Here is a 21,530-nt window from a genome sequence, read left to right on the forward strand (position 1 = left end):
GACTCCTAGCACACTCCTAGCAGTAGCATTCTCTATGAGGCCATTCTGTCTGGCTGGAAAACATATTTTTGTGCTCTACCTCCCCTTGAAAAGCAAATCCAGAATTTTCTTGCTGTTTTAATGTCCCCTTTTTATTTTTGGGGGGAGGTTCTGAAAATAGCAATAACACAAGGTTTTAACCCAGGTGCCATTCAGACTAGGCAAGATGTAGCAAGGAAAGACTATTAGAGCAGTGACCCCGGATGTCAGAGATGATGTAAATCTTCCCTTCTTTGCTGTGTGTTACATGTGCTAAACCACCTTTCTGCAATCTGCTCTGGGAACTCCTACCAAAAGTGCATGGATTTGTATGGCTGTCCCAGGCTCTGCAGTCCCTCACAACACACATCAAGTTCATGTGATACTTGATTTGGACCTCCCTCTGCACTGCATTGCTGGCCAGCAGAGGAGCAGCTCGTGCATCCCTGTAGAGCACTGCTGCACTGCACGCTGGAGTGCAGGCTGCTTGTGAGGCTGCACACAGGCAATACCCATTCCCTTCTTAAATACTTTGAGTGGCAAGATTCAGCTGCCCAGCACTTTTCTTCATTCACTTAGGAGCTTGTATCAGTATTTGTCCATAAAGGTCTGTAAATAAGCTCCTAAGGCATAATAATGGTGGTGGACGGAGTTTATTGGGACTGAGTCCATCAGTGGTGGCAGCAGTGAGGAGGTGCTGATTCCTTGCCGGCTGTGCTGCGGCTGCTGGGAGCAGAGATGGACTCTGTGGCAGAGAGGCCATACCCAGCGTCCAAGGACAATAAGATTGTCCCAGGCAGGCTGGCTGTCAGCTTCAGTGTTGTGAATGTCTGTTAAGTGTAGTTTGCCTTTTTTTGTGAAACAAAGCATGCTGCTGCCTGCTTCCAAAGTCAACATGATCACTTTCATTGATGACACAAACGCTAAGAGCAGCACATAGTCTGGATCTGTTCTTCTTTTTCCTGCTGGGATTTCTGGAATAAGTGATGTTCATGAACTACTTTAACTGTGATGATTAGATAGCATATTGCTGTGTGACTCATGTTGTTCATTGCTGTTACCATGGCTCTTACAGCTAGCTACCTTGTGAGATGTTTATATGAATATTTTTTACAGTATTGAAGTGATGGTGTTGAAAAGTGTTGGGGATCTTTATTTGCATTGTGAGATGTGTTTAAAGGCAGTGTTTTAAAAATACTGTCTTTGGAAATTGTTCTGATCCATGGAAAATCTTGTTTAATACTTAGAAAGCTGTTTCTGTTTTTCATATCATGAAGCAGAAGTAAATATGTTTAGCTGTAGGCACTGCCTCTAAAAACCACCATCATTTTGTTATTCAGCCACGAGAATCTAATGTAAATCCTGGTTGTCATCCTCTTTTTCTTGTTATTGTGTTGGGTTGGGGGGGGGGGGATTGTTTGTTTATTTGGAACTATTACAGACTGAAATAGTCATCATTTTTCAATATATGAGACCAGAAGAAATGTACCTCCTCTTTTAACAGAAGGTATATTATTTTGAGTACCTATAGCTGTGGCACCTACCTTACATCTGCATAACATAACTAGTTTACTAGAAGAAAAATGGATGTTTTTCTATCCTTTTGTTGGATTTTTTACTAAAGATTAGTGTAATCGTGTCTCCTTCCTGGATTAGGACTTTAAATATAGATGAACTTTCACATATTAATGCAGCATTTTCATCAGGATGAACGTTGTTTAGCAGGCAGTTTCAGCTTTTATTTCCAGTACAAATAACATTTATCAGCCGGGGGGGTTTGGTTTTGCTATGGTGACAAAACTAAAAGATCTCTTTATCTCTGTTAAAAGTGATGTGATGTTTGAATCATTAAACTTGCTTATTCTATTCACTTTCATTTTTTTAATTTGGTGTTAATTTTTTAATAGAAATTACTTTATTTGCAATTTAAGCTGTGTTCTCAAGTCTTTTATGCTTGTTTTCATTTATTTTTCATTTAAATCTGACAACTAGACAGAAAACTTGTAGCATTTACAGTTTTGGTTTTTTCATATATGTGGCCATGTTCAGAAGCAATACATAAGCAAGATCTGTAGATTTTGTTTGATCTGCAGACTAATCATGCTTCTTGTTGTAGAGTGCTCACTTGGCCATGATTGACACCCTCATGATGGCTTACACTGTGGAGATGGTCAGCGTTGAGAAGGTCATCACATGCACTCAGCAGTATTCAACCTTCTTCCAAGCTACAGAGGTACCATATGACATTGAGGATGCTGTCATGTACTGGATAAACAAGGTATGAGTGCTGGAAAAGCAAGCTGGGGTTTTCTTTGTTGTCTGTGTGATTTGATTAGAGATGAGAGGCTAGGATGTGTATTTATGTATGTAAGTATATCAGGACTGTTCTGATACAGACTGTTCCTTCATCTGCTGTTTATGGAATATAAAAAGAAAAGTTTGCAGAACTAAGTTAAACATGTGAACCAAATAAATGGGAAGTTTAAAATAATACTGTAATGTATACAACATATGACATCCTAGGTGCTCTCACTGTCGTTGAGATGTGTTGAGATGCCACAGTGCCCACTCAAGGGTCTCTTTTTGGCTCTTTATAGGTTGTCATCTCATTGTGTACTTTGTCATGATTTAAACCCAAAGGTATTCTGTTTGTTTGAACAAATTTTGCTTGAAGTGATCTACTTTCACTGCATAATCAAATCAAGTGACAGGATACCCTGCTAATGAAATGTGACTGAGCATAATAAGGGACAGGTTAGTTTGTACAATGTAAAGCTGACAAGCAGTGAGCTTAGACTGCATCTGAGACTGACATTTGCTGGTTTTGCTTCAGGGCTGTAGTCTGGAATGTTTGGTTTATCTCTTTAGCTCTGTGTTCGTGATTTATAGACCTTTTGAAGAACTTCTAATTTCTATTTGTTTCTTAGAACAGACAACTGAATGAACTATTTTGTCTCTAGGTAAATGAACATTTGAAAGACATCATGGAACAGGAACAAAAACTAAAAGAGCATCAGAGTGCAGAATCTGCAGGAAGTCAAAAGGTAGGTGGAGGAGTTAAAATATTTTAAACAAGAATAAGCATTTATCTGTAAAAAGACATTGCAGACATTGAGCTTTTAACTTCTTGTTAAAGACAGCAAACTTGGAGTATTCATTTTGTTATTGGTTTTATCACTTTCATGAAAATACACATTTAAAGATAAAACTAACAGAGTTGCACTTTTTATAGCCAGTTGTCCTTTCTGACAAATAAATCTCTGATAGCAGGGAAACATCTGTTACATTAGTGCTAAGGAACTTAAGAATAATGAATACTTTTGAGTGAATTAAAACCCCAGATTTGATATGAAAAAGACCAGAAGTTTTTTTCATGGTTTTTAATAGTTTTTTCCTTGTGTATTGCATGAGTCACAGAAGAGAGATCTGCCTGTGATATCATGGGAAGGATTGCTCTGGCTATGATCCAAAAATACTGGTTGATTATAGGTTTTATTATCTATACAATAAAAGCAGATTATGTTTGATTCCTTTCAGGATTTTTTTTTCTTTTGTTTGCAGAGCTCAGTTAATTAAGTAGCATTAAACACCCATCAAAATATGTAGGGATAGCAGACAGTTCCAGAGTATGTAAAATTCCTTGCTTCAGAAAGATCCTCCACCCTATTTTGATATAACCATTGTTGAAGAATTGATAATCAGTCTGAACACCTTTTGGTATTATCCCTGCACGTGAATGCAGACCAGATTTCCAAGCTGCTGCAATGCTGTAATCTTCCTTCCCAGACTGGCCTTTCTCACATAAGCTCCTGCCTCCTTTCCAGTGCCACTCTGAGGGAGAGGCAGATTACCAGACTGGATTAGATGCTCAGCTTCAAAAAACATGAGTGTAGTGATTATCTTTGCATTTGTAGGAGTTTTTTAAATATAAGGAATGCAAATGAAGGCTAATGTGACTCAGCAAAAGAAAATGGTGGTTCTTACAATAATAGTGTGACCCTGGTGCATATACCCTGCAATGGAAAATTTAAACTGTGTTCGGTAGTGATAGTACCATAGAAATCTGGAGAATAAGATGTCCTTGGCAAGTTCATTTCTCAAATTTAGATAAAACAAAGTAAACAGGGGCCAGGATGATAACCTGTGTTCCTCTGTTCTCTAGTGGCTTTTCTTTATCCTGAAAATAATAGTTGGAAGTTTTGTGTGGTTTTTAGGTCACTTGGAAAGAGGAGAACAATTTTAAAAATCAAAACTGCATGAGATACAAATATGTATCAAAGTGAAAACTATTACCAGAGAAATTCCATAAAATTATCTGTACTTGTAAAAATACGGTAATATTTATTTTCTCTTGCAGTTTACATTTTATATTAGATGTAAAAGGATAATTTTTTTAGTTTATAATCTAGCTTCACTATTAGCATTTTTACATTAGTTGTTGAAAAAATTATATGGCCTGTAACTGATCCCATGAATGGACTCAGGGGAATAACACATTTACCTAAAAATTATATTGTGGTGTTTTAGATGAATTGTGAAGCTGTAACAGAACACAAGAGCCCAATTTTGTTGGCCAACGTACATTGGCAAAATAGCAAAATCGTGCAATAGTTGCCTTATCATGGAAAAAATGTGTATCTATGTATAAGGCGTCTCTTCTGTACGCTGCACTTCTGATATTATCCCAGGTGCATGTTATGTTTTTTGCTTCACTAGGGATTCAGCTGCATAAATTACATCATCAAGTAAGGTATACCATGCTTGGGGGTGGTATTAGAATGAGGACTATTTAACTCCAGGTTTTCTTTGAGAAACTGTTCAACTTATGGTTAATTTACTGCTCTGACGTCTCAGCTTTTATTTTAGTCATATATCTCACAGCATTTCCCAAGTTTCTACTTACTCTTCCTAAAGGTAATGGTCATTGCATGCATGCAAACATCTGAGCTTTAGAAACACATGAAACATCCCTGTATTTCTTCACTGAGGTTTATACTGAATGCTGGCTTTACAAGGAAAACTAATGCAGATGCATTGGATGAGTCCATTGCATCAAATCAAGTTGGCCAGCATTTCTAACAGGAGTTTCTGTTAAATTATTTTGTGGATCCTGTCAAGCATCTCTTAGTGTTCATTCCCAGATGCCTGGGTGTTTTGCATTGATTTTCTATCTCCATATTGCATCAGTCCATGTATTCCTCTTTAAAAGCACAGAATCGCTGATGGTACCGGCCTCACCTTTGCACTCAGCAAAGCTGTGAAATGACTGTAGCTGAATTCCTGTACCAGGTTTGGGTCTTGTTGAAATACATATGTAATATTTAATTTCATGTTGTGCTTGGCTTTAGTTATTAGTAACAATAGGTATTCTTTTATTTTAAAAAGGTGAACAGGGGGGAATTAAATTCTGACTTTGTGTTAACTAAAGCCCTACTACATGATTTTTCCATTTTTTGGAAAAATTAAACTGTGCTGGTGTATATATATATTTAGCATTTTCTATGCTCATTATAGTTGTAGCTTAATTATCAGTATCTGAATTGTTTTATTTTCTTTCTTTGATATTTTTAAATTCCTAACTGCTGCTTCTATTTGTTTAAAACTTAGCATGAAGGGGAACTAGAATTATCCATTGTTCAGTTTTTCAGTCTTCCGCTATAATTTTCAGCCTGGGGCTTTTTAATTTATGTTCTCCATATTACCAAGGCATTTAGCAGTTCAAATGGTGACCTCCATATGAAAATTTAAGAAGCTTTGCTATCTCCCTTTTCTAGACAAAAACTTTGTTTGTTTCAGTTTCCAAGGTATGGTTAAGTCTTGAACCTGAACTAAATTTAAATTCCAAATGCCCCTTCTGCTGATTAGACATGGCCAAGCAAACATGGGAAGAATAGATAATTTTAGTCAATAGGGAAGACTCTTCCTTAGGTTTAATTTCTGGCCAAGAAGCAGGAAAATTAGGTACCTAAAAAGGTACCTGAAAAGGTAAAACAAAGTTAACATGGAAATTTTAAAATAATTTCCTCCAGTCACACATTTGTAAATTAATCAGTTGTGAAAAATATTTTTGGTATAGCCCTCAAGCCTGTCAGACTGTGTTACTATGTTGTTATAGAACTGTGGCGAGTCTTTTTTGCAATTAATAGTAAATTTCTACATTTACAAAAGGTGTAAACATCAAATACAAATTATTAGATACTACAAATTATAAGATATACCTGCTTTCTATGTCTGGATAGATAAAATCAGTTTTAACAGCTTATGAGGTTGCTTTTGTTTTGTTTCCCTGTCTTACTACTAGTTGTCTGTAGAAGATAAGAGAGGAAGGAGTGTGTACGATTTTTAGCTCCAGGTAGTCCTCAGTGGACCTTGATCAGCTGATGATTTGTGGTAACCTCAGGTTTTTTTCTGGTAGAATCTCTGCATCTCTTTTCAGAATTAGGATTTCAAGTTTTGTAGTAAATAGCTTTGATTTTCAGGCTTCCACTGAATAATACATAGTGAATGTACAATTGCACTGGTTAAATTGCTGATTTTCAGTGTAGATGCAACTTTCTCAAAAACATGTTCTTCTGTTTGCTTCTGTGGTTTAGACTGAATCAGTCCTAACAGATTTAAGTCAAATGCAAATCCTATCAGACAAACAAATGTAACTTCATTTAAGTACTTGATTTCTTCCAACTTTTTGTAAGATCAGTTTAAACAGTGCAACCTGTTGTGTGAAGGTAAAACACTAACACTGTAGTTCCACTTTCCACTAGAATTTAATGTTTCATAAATCCACACTGTTACCAAAAGCTAACCTGTCAAGAAGAAAAGTTTGCAGCAGAATCAGCTTCTTGATCCAATCAGTGCACAGCTGCATGAACACAAATGATGTTGCAAGTAAGACACCAGAAACAAGCAATTAATGAAAGGCATGACTATCATGTTTTGGCACCTTAAGATGAGTTTACATGGAAATAAATTTGTCATAGCCATATTTAAAACTTTTTGTTAAGGTAGTATAAAAAAATCATTATGTAAAGCCATAGGCTCTCAACCTGAGGGAGTATTTTGTTCTTTCAGCATTTTTTTTTTGTTTGTTTGTTTTGTGGGTTTTTATTTTAGTTTTGGTGTTTTAAGCATTGGGAAAAAGTCAGCCAGGGGTCTCTGCTTTGTTTGTTTTATAGTGACTGATTTTTGTGAAGTTCCAGGGCAAAAAAAGTTTTGTCTTGCTTATCTAAAGTGACAGTTCAACAGCCACTGAATTTCCAGGTTGTCCAAGAGACTTCAGCTTTTCTTTAATCTCTTTTCCTTTGGCCTTAGAAAATGTGTACTTAAAAATCTTATGGCATTTTTGAATTTAAATTTCAAAAGTCTCTCACCCCATTGAAACATATTCAGTCATCTCAATTACTATTTCAACCAAGTGGATAAATAAAAATATATATTGGTTTACTGGTTTTAAGCTTTTACTGTTAGGGAGAGCTGTTCTTCAGAATTGAAACAAATGTGTGCTTTTTTCCAAAGAGTAGTTCTTCAGCCTAGCCTTAAATAGACACTGGTGGACTTTTTGAGTCCAGGTCAGAAATACACTGCTTTTTGATAAATGCAAGAAGAATGTTCCTGTCTTAAACAGAATAATAGGCAGCCTAGGTCTGATCTCAGCCAATTTAGCCAAAACCTTGCTTTATGATACATTTTAGAATTCCTGATTGCATTTGAAAATTAAGATAATTTGTTTTCAAATTTGTATTTTGTTCTAATACTATTTTTCAGTGAGATTGAGAGAAACTGAATTTTATGTAAAGTGCTTTAGTTGGGTGTGACAGAAATGTTCAGAGCCACACACTGACATGCATCTTGTATTTGATTTCTTCTAAGTGCCTTTGGGATTCTTCCCTGCTACAATCCAGTGAAATGGAGGAGAAGGATGTTGAGAACAGCTGTGTTACTACTGCACACCCATTAGTGCACAATAGCTTTTTTCCATAAAAGCTCTGTAATATTACTACAGTTGTTTTCAACGTTTTATAGAAGCAAAGTATTTTAACAACTACATAAAATAATAAGGTTCCATAGCATGGTACCATGGTAGTTTTAAATTACATTTTTACCATTTCCAGAAAATATTTATCCTCATTAAAAACAAAATGAATTCTGTCCTGCACTTTGGTAATAGGTTTGATTTTTATTTTTCTACAATGAAATCAAGAGTGGTGACATTTTCTGTGTGTATTTATAGTACTGGTACATAATATTTTTATTCTTAATACTAGTATTATGCCAGACTAGTGCACAGAGTTGCATAAAAAAATCAGTGTGCTTCAGATTAGTATTTTTTTGATTGTGTATGAGTTTAGAGGTTTATGTATTAGTTCTGGTAATTCCTCTGCCAGTAATCAAAACTCCATCTGCATTTCAGGTCATTGCACATCATGCAGCTGATGCTAATGTGATTTGTCATTGTAAAAATATAACTGCCTGTACCTCTTGTTGTCCTGAAAACTATCATATGATTGTTTAAAAATATTGTTGAATGTTACTGTCTGGCTTGAAGTAACTAACACAAGCTTCACTGCAGTTGGGTGTACTGTACCACAGTGGGCTTACTCCCTTTTTTCATTGCTTTAGCTTCCCTGCTTCCCTATGTGTGCTACTGGAGTTCATTTTGATACTTGTGATATCATGACTCCAAGTCTCAAATGAATTCTTCAGTCGGATTGCATATGTAGAGTACAATTAGATGTGTGAAAACATTCCATAAAACTGCATTGATCTGACAGTCTTAGCTGTTCATGTGGGAAAATTATGTTGATCTACAAAGAGTGCAGACATATTTCTCCAGTGTTATTGCTGCTAATTAGCTCAATACGCAGAGGTTACAGTGCACTTACGCTTGCCATTAAATTACAACTCACTGTTATACAAAACTAAGAATGTTAAAGAAAATTGCTTTATAAAAGTAATTTATGAAATCTGATAAAATGTTCCTTTTTTTTTTTTTTCCCTTTGCTTTTTGCTTTTATCCTTTTTTCCTACTGCTTCCTCTGAAGTCTCCTACCAAATGGTTTTGGAAACTGGTTCCTGTAAGTTTGCCCAACTGCTTCACTTTGATCAAATTGCTTATTTTGGGAATGGCTTTGTCCATGTCATGCTGGTCTAATCATTCATCTCATTTATCTGTATGAGATAATTTTATAACAGATTGCCCTGCAAAGGAGTGCATGCTTGCAAAAGCCTGTTTTGCAAGGTAATCTGTGCAAAAAAAATGTCAGATATGATGCTGGATAAGGAATTACTTTTCAGGCAGTCAGTGGGTTTGTACAAGGTAGTGCTACCTGTTATTAATTCATGTCAAATGAACATTTATAAACTACTTTTTCATAAACTTTCAATAAACATGTGCTATTTGATAGCAGTTCTCTTTTAAAAAGAGACTTGCAGAAGTAGTTTTTGATTGTTGATGCTACATGCAATCTGAAACCTTTTTTATTCTAAGCATATGCAATCATTACACCATTCATCTAGAATTCCCCATTTTTTCAACTGATTTAAGACTGCTGTTAATCTCTCCCCACACAAAATGACCCAAAGCAGCCTACTTTTAGTGAGACTGTAATTTCACTAAAACTAATAAAAAAAATAACTTTTCATGTCTGCAGTAACATAAATTTTGTTTTTTCTGTGCTGTGTCATCTTGAGGTTATCATTACTTTCCTCTGTCATGTAGGAATTCATACTTGATGTGCATTTAGTGTATTCAGAGTTTTGGCTGGGAACAGCTGTCCAGGTATATTCAGAATTGCCTACTTTGATCTGAATTCCAAAGAACTTATTCCCTTTTATCATCAAGCTAAAGATTACCAAATAATTGATCTAGCAGTCCCTCAGGTATTTGTTGCCATAACTAATGAAACGCTATTCTTACATTGCAAAAGACATTGAAAATAACAAAGCAGTTGCATGTATTCAACAAGAAAAATTACTCTGTGTCTGGGAAAGCAGTTTAAAACTACTGTGTCCAGCAGGCTGAGAAGTGTTCAGACTCCTGACAGTCTCTGTGGGCAATTGCTCTATAAAGGTTTATTACAGTTGTGACACACACTCATACTTTGCTCTTCACAATACAGCCCTTTAATTTTGTTTTAGAATTAAGTAGTGTAACTAATTGGAGGGAATAATCCAGAAAAAATGTAAGATGGACCATGGTATCACAATTTTTTGTCTTATTTTGTCAAGGTAAGGCTACTTTAAAACAGTTTCAGAATGTCTGTGTTCTTTTTTTGTCCAGGGTGTTGGTTTACTAGTGAGTCTCTGCATAAAAATTATATTCAACTCTAAAATACTCAATCTGTTGAGAAGCTGACTCCAGTTTGCCTGCCAGTTATCTGTAAACAACTTGAATTAGTGGTAATTATGTTACTTTGTGTTGTTAGTTCAGCAGAGATGCAGTTAAACCCCAAATGCTACTGATAATATTCAGGCTGTTCTATCACTTCAGCCAGTCTTTTGTCTCTTCCCTTTAGAATAGAGCACATTTCATAGTGATAGATATTCCTGAGCACAGAGGCAGCTAAAAACTCTGATAAGTACATTTATAACATGCTATCTACTGTATGGTAAATGTGTAAGCGCATTCATCATTAATGATTAACTCTGAATACACACAAGCAGTTATGACAGAGTAGCTGATGCTGTTGGTTCATCTTTAGCTGACCTTGTTTCTAGGCAAGTGTCTTGACTGTACCTAGACTAGGTTAAGTGGAATAAACTCAAAGATGCTAAATCAGGATGTTTTAGGATCTTAGAAATAAGGTGCCTGTATTAGCATTTGTTTCAATTAGCCCTGGAGCTTTATAATGTAGAAGTTCATCTTTTTGCATTATTGCATATATATTTAGTAGCAAACACTGCAGCTGATGAGATGCATTTCTTCAAATGGAAGTTTATTTAAAATACAGTGCAATTACTAGAGTCTTTCATTTTTTCAGTATAATTTCTTATATCTTTTCAACCAAATTGAAACATGATGCCTGCTATGCACTAATGAACCTAGCAGACCAGGTTATATGAGTTTATCTTTCCTGAAGTAATGTGCCTGACATTCTCTAAAATGATTTAAGTCCTCTATGCCCACTTCAAAGATATGACACATTTTCTAGCATGGGTGGGCACTGTTCATAAGGCCAGTGAAGGCATCATCAAAGTGCAGTGTACTTTTTCACAGGATTTACTGTGCAACACCACTGTGTTGTGAATTTCAAATATTTTTAAATACTTCATTAAAAGATATTATTCCAAAGAATATATAAATTAAACAGAGCTTGTTGAATCGTGATATTTAGTCCATCAGTATCCTGTATCTGTTACCATTATTGATGCTTAATAATAATTAAATTGCGGTATTTTAGTTATGTTGAGGAGGGCGTACATGGACACAGTAACATGGAATTTAAAACTTAGAGCATTTTCATCATAGTGGGTCACTGGATTGCCATAGACTGAGAAAGAATAAACTTTCACTGTAATTATAATTTGCCTATTTCATTAGAGATACTAGGAAGCATTAAGAACACGGAGAAAAGAATATTAACAATGCATAACAGGACCATGATTTTATTTTGGTGTTAATGTTTCCTCTAACACATAAAAATGGGATTTTCATTTTTATAAAGCGTATTTGACGCACAAATACAACTACACTAAAAGCATGAAGTAACAACTAAGTCTCAGGGTTTTTTTTAAATATAAATTGTTTGAGATATATGTTCTCTGGGCCACGTGCAAGCTCCTTATTTCTGTAGAACTGATGTGGCTGCTGTTGCCAGATTAGGCTTTTACTTAGGCCAGTTAGGGGGCTCTGACATTCACTAAAATAATCCCACGTGGTCCTTGACAGAAATACAATGACAGTGAGCACAGCCCTCAGGGTTAGACTGTGTGGTTCCACAGCCCTTTTTATGTGGCTTAAACAATTTCTACCTCACCCATAAAACCTCCGTCCCTGCTCATGCACTCATTCACCACAGAAACAAAGGAGAGAGTTGCTATAGCTGTACCAATGGTTTTGATACAGTCCCATCAGCAATTGCTCCAGCACAGCCAAAAGGTGGAGAGTAGGAGGTAGGAACAGTCAGTTTTAGCCTTGCTGGGAAGAGTGATTTCCACAAGGACTTCTGAGAGTCTCTAGAGGGAGACTTGCAGCTCAGTGTGTATAGGTGCATTTAAATAGCATAACCTGAACTCAGAAACTCTCTACTACTTGTAAGTAGTTCTGGGGTACAAATCCAGCAGTAGCCCTTCACTACTGTTTTAAAAATGTCTTAGTAAATAATACTAAGAAAATCTATACCACTTTCTTCTACCTCCATTTGTTTTCCCAGGAAGAAGTGGAAAAAAACAGGAATGATGTTAAGTCCATTTTTTTGTAAAACCCTCCTCGTGTCACAAAAAAGAAAAAATAAACCCATTGAAAATATATTCACTGCAGATCTGTATCTATTCAATACAGCTCACTGTATCGATATTCTAACCTAATGATCTCTTTATATGCTGACTTGATTTTTGAAATATTTCCATTTATTACTGGTCACTGCATGGTTATAACAGCTGACCATTAATAATTCTCTGGGTTTATGACTGCTTATAGTGACACATGCCAGTAATAAAAATGGAGTGGATCAAATGCAGATTTACTTGTTTCTGAATTTGTCATTAACTCAGTTATATGAATGATATTTTGGGCAAGATACTTAGGTGTGTTTACTTCAGAGTCATGTGACTTGCCAGTAAACTGAAGTTGCACTAGCTAAGGACTTGTTTCACTGTGTTTGTGCACAGATGATTTTTGATTGCATAATTACTGTTAATTTTTAATTAAAATATAGAATGTTAGTTTGGTGTGCTATAGAGAGATCATCAAAACTTGGTAATTTTGAAGGCTAAGCTCAGTATTGGCATTGTTCCTTTCCTCTTAGATGTGCTATATTTTGAACAGGATAAATAATAACGGGAATAGTTTTAGGAAATTGAATACTGAGAATATCCAGCTATTTCTTGAATACTGCATTTCACTAACAGTGTAAAACCTATAATATGAATATGTTTCTTCATATGTTTCAAAGCCTTTGTTTCTCTAAATTTCTCCATTTCAAATTGTAGGCTCGTTACCGGAAGGAGCAAACGTTGCTTAAACAGCTGCCCTGCATTCCATTGGTGGAGAATCTGCTGAAGGATGGTACAGATGGTTGCGCTTTAGCAGCCCTGATCCACTTCTACTGTCCAGATATCATTAAACTGGAAGGTATGTCTGGCCTGTCACTCACCTTGTATACATGGCCATAAAGGTTTAAATGTCTGTGAGTGAAGGAAGGTGCTTAAATGCAGTATACAGCAGGCATAATTTGAATGTGGTGGGTTTAATATAAATTTTGTGTCCATTTCTTTTTGCATTTAAATAAAAGAAGCCCAGATGTCTTTCCCTGGTGTGCTTGCTTCTGTGTTGTCACACTAAAATAAACATACTTGAAACTACCTGCAAAACTCTTATTCTTGAAGCTGCGTAAGTGCTTTTTGTGAATCTGAGCAGTTACAGATATAAAACCTAGAAGAGTTCAGAGTTAAGCTCTGCATAGCTGCAGCACTGCATGGCAAGTCGTTGCTCTGTATTCTGGGCTTTTAGTTCACCTGAGACCTACCTGGATCATTTATAGAGTAACCAAAAGTGTATAATGTAGAATGTATTGGTGTCATGCTGTTCTCTAATAGCAATTGTCTGTGATGATGAGCAGCTTCATCTCATGCTTATGCTCAGCAGCCTGGTAAAGTTATACCTTCCTCTTGGCAACTAAGAGCTGTAAAATGTCTTGGCAGCTAACACCCATCATTTTCTGCCTGTGTTCTTTCTATGATACCTTTGATGTCGTGGGAACACTTATACAGAAACATCCTGAGAAATCCAGGAATATGAAGAAGGGTTTAGAGCTTGCTAAGGACTAAAATCTGGAATTCATATACACAACCACTTTATAGGGAGCTTCCAGCGCAGTAGGCATTGAAGATGAAAGGCACAAAGATGCATTCATTCGCCTTTCTTCTGCAACTTGAGAATTTTCATAAATAGAACTTTCCATTTACATAAACATTGCAGCCAAATGCATACTATTATATGTGATTAGGGAAGAGTTAAAACTTGGGTGGTGTTGACTGGGGTAAAACCTGGTCCCTCTGGCCTGTTCCAGCATGGCACAGACAGAACACAGACAGTCTGAAAGGTCTTGTGTGCCTTGTGTGACCAGCACCTTCCTCCAGCATCTGGCTTTAAGCATCACAAAGGCACATGTCATCTTTGCAACTTTAATATTCTTGTTAGGTGTCCTGACATCATCTTTCCTAAAGATACAAATGTGCATGTTGTTGTCTCAAAAGTAAATTCAAAGGTACTCCAAAGCAACTGGAAACACTTTAATAAGATTTTGCTCATCTTCCCTGTACTTAGGTAATACAATTTTTGATGCATGTCGAATTTTACTGATATTTGGTTCTGTATTGAAACTGAAGAAGGCAGGCAATAAAAATACATATGCAAAAATGCTTAAAATTGCATTAACAAAAAAGAAAAAAGTATTCTAGGGTTCTCTGTAGTCTGAAATAGATCAATTCTTCTCATAAAGTCTTCATTTCACTTTCAAATCTAGGTTTCCTTGAAGGAATACAGAACTAAAGAGGACTCCTACAGAGTCAAGAAGTTGACTATTGTACAAAATTATATAATCCCTTTCATGAATTTATCTTGTTCTATCTTGAAACTGTCAAACTCTTGTAAATCTATACTCTTCTTACCCACTGTTGTATAGTTCAATTTTTTAACATGATTTTAAATTTCATTCTTGAATTTTACCTAAGTGTGCCTGTAGCCTGTCTTACATGCCTTTGTTCTTGCAGCAGTATCATTTGGTTTAGCTTCTAATCTGATGTTCACATTTTTGATTTTCTTTTCCTCTTGTTTTAGCCTAGGCTACAGAATCAAGCCTTTTCTGTCTCCCTTGCTGAAGTGGATTTCCATTCTCATTATTATCCTTAATAGTCTTCCTCTGCATTTTGTCCAGTTTGGATTTATCGTTCTTGACTATGGATGGTAGTAATTGTACAGAGAAATCCAGACTGACATCCCATTCCTACCTTGTGCAGTTCTCCTCTGTCACTGCTTGAAATAAATTTTCTGATAGGTTTTAGCATCATGTTTGTTTTTCCCATAGCTGCATGATGCCAAAGGCACATATGTTTACACTGGCTAATACATGATAGCTCCCTGCTCTAGATCACCTTCAGTCAGTGAATCGCATTAGAATTTTATTAGATTCAAATGTGTGACTTCACATTTTGCATTTCTAAATTTAATCTCAGTTTAGACAAACATTTTTTCCTATTGATCATCATCTGTGGGGTTGGAATTATGAACTATGTCTGATTTTCTTCAGTATGGGAATCCTTATCCTGCTGGCATCAAAGTAGATTCCTTTTATGAAGAAACCTTTTATCGTTAACAATTCAAAACTTGTGTGGAGTTCTGTTATACATTGTTGCTTTAAGAATAAAATCTGATTCATGCTCTGGGAGTATATTTAAATCTTTTCTTCAGTCCTTTTTTTAAAGAGGACTTTTTTTTTTTCATGGGACTTACTGTTGCTACTTAACTTTCCAAGAAGCAGTCATAAAAAGACAGCAGAGACTATCTGGGCTTAAATAGCAGTCAACAATTGCTGTATAGCTACACAAGTCTGTTCACAGGCACCACTTCTTTGTCTTTAAACAGCAGTTTCAGAGAGTGATAATTCATATAACAGCCTTCAGCTTCTTGAAAAATCTCATCATCTCATCTCAAACATCTCAACCCACAAACGCAAATTCCTAAGACCAGGCTGTTTTTTTGTGAAGATTCAGGCTTGTTGGTGTTAAAATGTGCTCCTAGGTCCCTGTTTAAAGACAAAGAACTAATATGTACAGAGAAATGTATGCAAAAACGTGTATATTTCTTATTGGCACTGCTCTGTAGAAAATAAAATAAAATAGAAAAAATATATTAGTGATTGAATATATTTTTTTCATTACATGGAAATAGTTGGGGTGAGAGAATAACCTACATTTTCACAAAAGGCAAAAGAGAAGCAAATTAACTTGTCAACAGTGAAAAACAAAATTAATTTTTATGAAAATATCTAGAATTTAGAAATGCAAAGATAAAATGTAGATAATTTCTTTCATTTCTGAATTAGAATTGAGAATTAAGAATTTCTTTCATTGCTGAATTAAAAAAACAAGTCTCTGGTGGGGAGGGGTAGTGCAGAAATTATGTCTGAAATTATCAAGTAAATGCTCCTGAATCAAAAAGACAACAAGCACTTTTTTGCTAATCTGTAGTTGTATCTAAACTTTGCTTCTTTTCTTCCTTTTTAGATATTTGTTTAAAAGATACGATGTCTTTGGCTGACAGCCTGTATAACCTACAATTGATTCAAGAATTTTGTCAGGAATACCTCAACCAGTGTTGCCATTTCAGTCTTGAGGACATGCTCTATGCAGCTTCTTCAATAAAGGTAAAAATACAACAATTAAATAAAAATGCAAGCAACATCCACAGAACTATTTTGCCTATGATATGTTTAGTCTTTTTTTGGTCTGCTGCTGTATGGCTTCTCTTGTGACATAGCATGTAAGACACAAATTTCAGCAGAATGAAAAGCCACCTTCTTTTTGGCCATTACATTTTCCTAGTAATTTCAAAGTATTTTTGAAAAAGCGCTTGTGAAAGGATTTGTAAAAACTTTGATTTTGTGCAGAACTATTTCCCACTCTATCTTCTTTCTTATTAATTAACTGTTAAAGTCTGTAATCTGCAATATTTCTGTTGAAATGTAGTAGTGATCTGCATTAGTATAAATGTATCAAGGCCTTGACAAAGGGAGGAAATATTGAGGATATGTGTATGGAATTGTTACTCACTGTTCTTATTCATTTCTGTATATAAAATAATTTATGGGTTTTAAACTTAAAGCTCTTTCACTTTTGTAAAAGTGTAAATTTCTGAGTTAATTTCATTGGAAAATTCAATGGCTTGATGCCCCAAATACAAGCAGTAACAGAATTCTGACAAATACAGTTGTTTGAATAAGCAATTAAGTGTTTTCAATCAATCTAATATTTTGCTCTTTTAGAAAGAGGAAAATAAAGCATTATTCTGTAATTCTTTAAGCCTGTGCAGAAATAAAAAGAGCAACTGAATGATTTCTTGCCTGATTGTAATTTTAATTTTTCATTATTATGTTTCACCAAGACTTTCTTCTATATAAAACACTCTTCATTTGCTTAAGATTCTTGTTGGCTTGCCTTTAGGGAATGAAATATTATTTTTCTGAAGTCAGCATATCCATTGCAGATGGGATGTAATTGCTTTCTAAATATCTGGGTCATTTCACTGCTTTTATGATTTTCTAGTAATCTCACAAGCAGAGTCACAGAGGCCAGAGCTTGAATACAGCTTTGTTGTCTCCTGTAGGGTTGAACCCAATTCTTTTCATATAAGTAATGAGCTGCTAGGGTGAGTAAAGGCAGTAGGACCAAAGTCTAGACTACTTAGCTGTTGTTGATTTATTTTGTGTATGCAAAGTTGCATAGTGACTGCTTTCACTCAGCTTTTGGTGTTGTTAAATTTCACATGCAGTGATCTACCTACATGCTGATGAAGTCTGCTGCATTGCAGTCTGCCTTGGCTGCACCTCATAGTCCTACAGCCACTACATCCTTCACTGCATTTTGATGGTTTCTCTCTGCTTACACATACATGGAGTAAACTCAGTTGATTGTTCTTGTTTCGATTCATGACAATTAGACATACCATTTTTATAGTAATAGCTTGAATTATTTTTCAAGCCAGTATGTACTAGGAAGCTTCAATTTAAAAAAAAAATAAACGTTATATATAGTAAATATTTTGTCAATATCCCAATGCATCAGACTTTATACTTTTAACATGCTGCAGACACATTGATTTTGCTGTTTCTGAACACTGTTTTTAGATAGGATTTTGAGTTCTTTCAAAGAGTTAGAGTATTTCTAGATCTGAGAAAGCCCTTTTGTGATCATGTTTTTACAAGTTGCTGTGGCATAGATGCTTATTTAGATGTAAATGCTACAAAGCAAGGCTGCCAAGTTTTTCTTCTAAAACTTGGTATGGAAATTTCTAGTGCTGTAAACTCTGTTTTTCCAGTGTTAAGAATTAATTTACTTTAAAAATAAATTCATTGTTAAAGAAGCTCCTCCTTAGTTTTCCAGTGCATCTGATTAAGAGCAGGTTTTATTAAGTGTGTTTATTCTCCAAAGAATTTTATTGTCACTTTAAAAAAACTTGTATTGTAAATGGATATTTTAAATATTGCACATAGAATGTCACTGGCTTGTGGAAGCTACTCTTAATCTCAGCCTACAAAATGTACATAGTATGAAGTCTTAGGATTTATAGAAGTGTGTCTTTGTTAATCAGCAGAAATTCCTGTCTGTTTTCAGAGTGGCTTGTACTGCACAGTAGGTGCCACTGTGCTTTTGGCTTAAAAATCTTACGATCTTTCGGCTTACATTCACAGTGGTGACAGAATAAGTAAAAAATACCAACTGCTGATATCTTACTGGAAAAGACCTCAAAAAAAATCAGAGTTTTTGGAATTACAATGTTGTGCCTTGTGTGGACCTAGAAATTACAGTAGGTATCCTGACTTGCTGGTAGTTCTCGAGAAGGAAGAGAGCAGAACCTCTTCTTAAGTGATCCAGCACAAAGTACATACCTTACATTCTTCCCAGGGCACCCTGCACTGTCCTGGTACATTTAATCAAGGTAGGTTAGAGATAGCATATGATGAAGAAATTTAGTGCAGCACTTGACTAAGGTGACACTGCCTGCTTTCAGTTTTTCCATCAAAATCCACAGAAACACAGTGACTTCACTTAGGATGTTTAAGTCTTTGATAGAGGCTTTCAAATTTCATGGCAGATGACTGTTGGCATAGTTCTGGTTTAGCACAGAGAAAATATAAAAAATAAGCTTTGTCTGGATTTCTAGACAGCTTTAATGTGTCATAATCAGAGGAAGCAGAAAGTTTTGTTGCTCCTTATTGCCTATTTCTTCTCCTCTAAGAAAAATACACTTGTAAAGTTTTTCATAAGATGTTTACTAAGGCAGGGCTACTGATATTAAAGAAAAAAATATTTCAATACATTCCATGGATGCTTGAGGCACCAGCAAGGGACCACACTGGTTCCTGGTTGTTTTCCTTTGAGACAGACAAACACAAGTAGAGAGTGATTGCATAAAAATAATCACATTTTCTGAATCCTCCCAGCATATTTAACAAGAGGAAATAATAGAAATCTTGAATCTGTCTTTACTTGTGCAGATTGCTTTTTTGCCCTTCTCCTGTAAGCAGTTTTATCTTCAGACAGGATTTAATTTTAATTATCTTGCTCTTCACCTGTATCTGGGCAAGTACACAGAGCTGAAGGAACTGTTTTATTGTGACTTGACATGCATTTGTTTTGCCTTTTCAAAGAACAAGTTTGTAGAAATAGAAAACCTCGCATAAAGTGCCATCACAAGAAGTATGAACCACCCTGCAGAACCCTAAAGACTTATTGCTTTGTCCCAGCAGTTGATGAGTATTGTGATATAATAGGAGGTGTGTAGCATTTGTGCTTTGGTTGTCCAGTGGAATGTGTAATTACTATAAGGATGTTGTATGGTCACTGAAGAGAAAGAATTAAAATAAACATCTCACATGTTCCATTTGTCGCATGAGATACGTGGAAATTATTTCTAAAGGAGTTTAAAAACACATCTTTGGTTGTAATTGATTATATTCTTGATAATTTTTGATCGTTCTCTGTCACTTTATTCTAGTAGGGCCATAGGCTTCAAATCTAAGAGCAAGTCATTTTGGAGGTTAACTGTCAAAGAGGGGACTGACTGGCAGCTGGAATCATTTGGTGTTTGCCATGATTTGAGAGCTTACATGGGAACTTGGCATTGCATCAATTGACGGGCAGTTAATTGTTGTCTTTTGTAAGTGTTCCTTTACCTGAGCCTTTACAAATGTGTGGGTTTGTGTTTTGTTTTCTTAAATAGTGATCCTAAATTTGTGCTATTCATTTAATGTACACGTGTTGTACATTCTCTCTTCACTGATAGAGGATTGACGGTGAGACTCAGATCACAATATTAGAACACTTTTTATTAATTCAACTGCCATTATCAGTACATGACTCAGTTATTACTAAGACATAACTATTCACACACAGCACTCATTTGTTCACAGAGTTCACACACATACACACAGAGTCATTTCTACAGGGTAGGAGCCCAACCCCATGGTCTCCCAGAAGCAGGGGCACATAGTGGCCCATCCATGGCTTTGGGGAACATGTGCAGAAAGTTTCTCAAGGGGTTAATTTGTCCCTTGGGGTGTGTTAGATAGATAGAATCTTTGTCTGCATGTAATAACTGCTGCCCCTGTGGGTTGTACAGCCTGTTGTTGACACAGACACGTGCTGCTGGTCCTGTAAGGACCTGGCTGAGCCTGCTGCTCTGAGCGTGTGGTTTCCTGGACATTCAGCAGGGCCATTCTGCAGGCTCTTGGTTCTTGCCTGGGGGGTTGCATGTCCTTCAGCACAGATGCTGCTTCTCTGGCTGCTCTGTGCTGAGATCTGTAGAGTCTGCTCACCCAAGCTCATGCAGAAGGCATATTTATTACAGAATGAAAGCTTTCAGAATGTGAAATTATGCAAATCTGCGTCATTTCATCAAATTTTCATCAGAGACGATTGCTGTGTCTTGACTGAAAGGGGGTTCCTCTGACCTAGATGTGGGCCAGACTCCAAACTGTGAAGAATCATAGCTGAGCACATGGAATGGGTACCTTATTTTTGCACCTGATTACTAACCAGAGTGGCAGAAAAACCATTTGCACTGTCAAATCTTTCTTGATTCAGATCCAGAACTATTTTTTTCCCCACTGGTGAATTGAACAGGAGTATATTATATCTGAAGGGTTGATTTATATTAAAAAATATTTATTGCACTTGAGCAGTTTTGAATACTTGTACTTTCTGATGTAATATTGATGGTGTTTATTTGTAAACAACATAAGCAGAAGCTGTAATCAGCACCAGAGACATCAAAAATAGTCTTCAAATACACTGCATAGATAAATCCTGGAAATTCAGGGCTGCACAATGTCCACACGTGTTGCACAACTTCCCCTCCCACTGCCAGCCAGGCTGCTCACCTAAACTAGCAACTGGAGCCCCTTAAGAACCTGGGAGAGCAGCTGGCTGCACTTGGTGAGGCATTTATTATGTATGGTGGGAGTCAGTTCAGCCATTTCATTCCCATCTGGCTAGATGAAGAGGATTCAGGATCAGGAGTCAGGAATTAAAAGTAAGATTCAACCAGGGAATAGTTTTTTGAGACAGTTTCTCCCTGA

At 36.0% G+C, this 21,530-nt stretch overlaps 1 protein-coding gene across 4 annotated transcripts in view; it reads left to right on the top strand.

Moving 5' to 3' along the window:
• CAMSAP2 (calmodulin regulated spectrin associated protein family member 2) overlaps positions 1 to 21,530 on the top strand; it is an 82,022-nt gene that overhangs the window by 38,192 nt on the left and 22,300 nt on the right. For 2 of the 4 annotated variants that reach the window (XM_058842306.1, XM_058842307.1), the window contains exons 3-7: positions 2,135 to 2,296; positions 2,979 to 3,062; positions 9,057 to 9,089; positions 13,165 to 13,306; positions 16,459 to 16,598. In XM_058842306.1, coding sequence (XP_058698289.1) covers positions 2,135 to 2,296; positions 2,979 to 3,062; positions 9,057 to 9,089; positions 13,165 to 13,306; positions 16,459 to 16,598 — 561 coding nt within the window. The remainder of the gene's footprint in view (positions 1 to 2,134; positions 2,297 to 2,978; positions 3,063 to 9,056; positions 9,090 to 13,164; positions 13,307 to 16,458; positions 16,599 to 21,530) is intronic. The other 2 variants (XM_058842308.1, XM_058842309.1) reach the window with 1 other exon arrangement.

This window comes from Poecile atricapillus, chromosome 7 (assembly GCF_030490865.1).
Source record: "Poecile atricapillus isolate bPoeAtr1 chromosome 7, bPoeAtr1.hap1, whole genome shotgun sequence".
Taxonomy (NCBI): Eukaryota; Metazoa; Chordata; class Aves; order Passeriformes; family Paridae; genus Poecile; species Poecile atricapillus.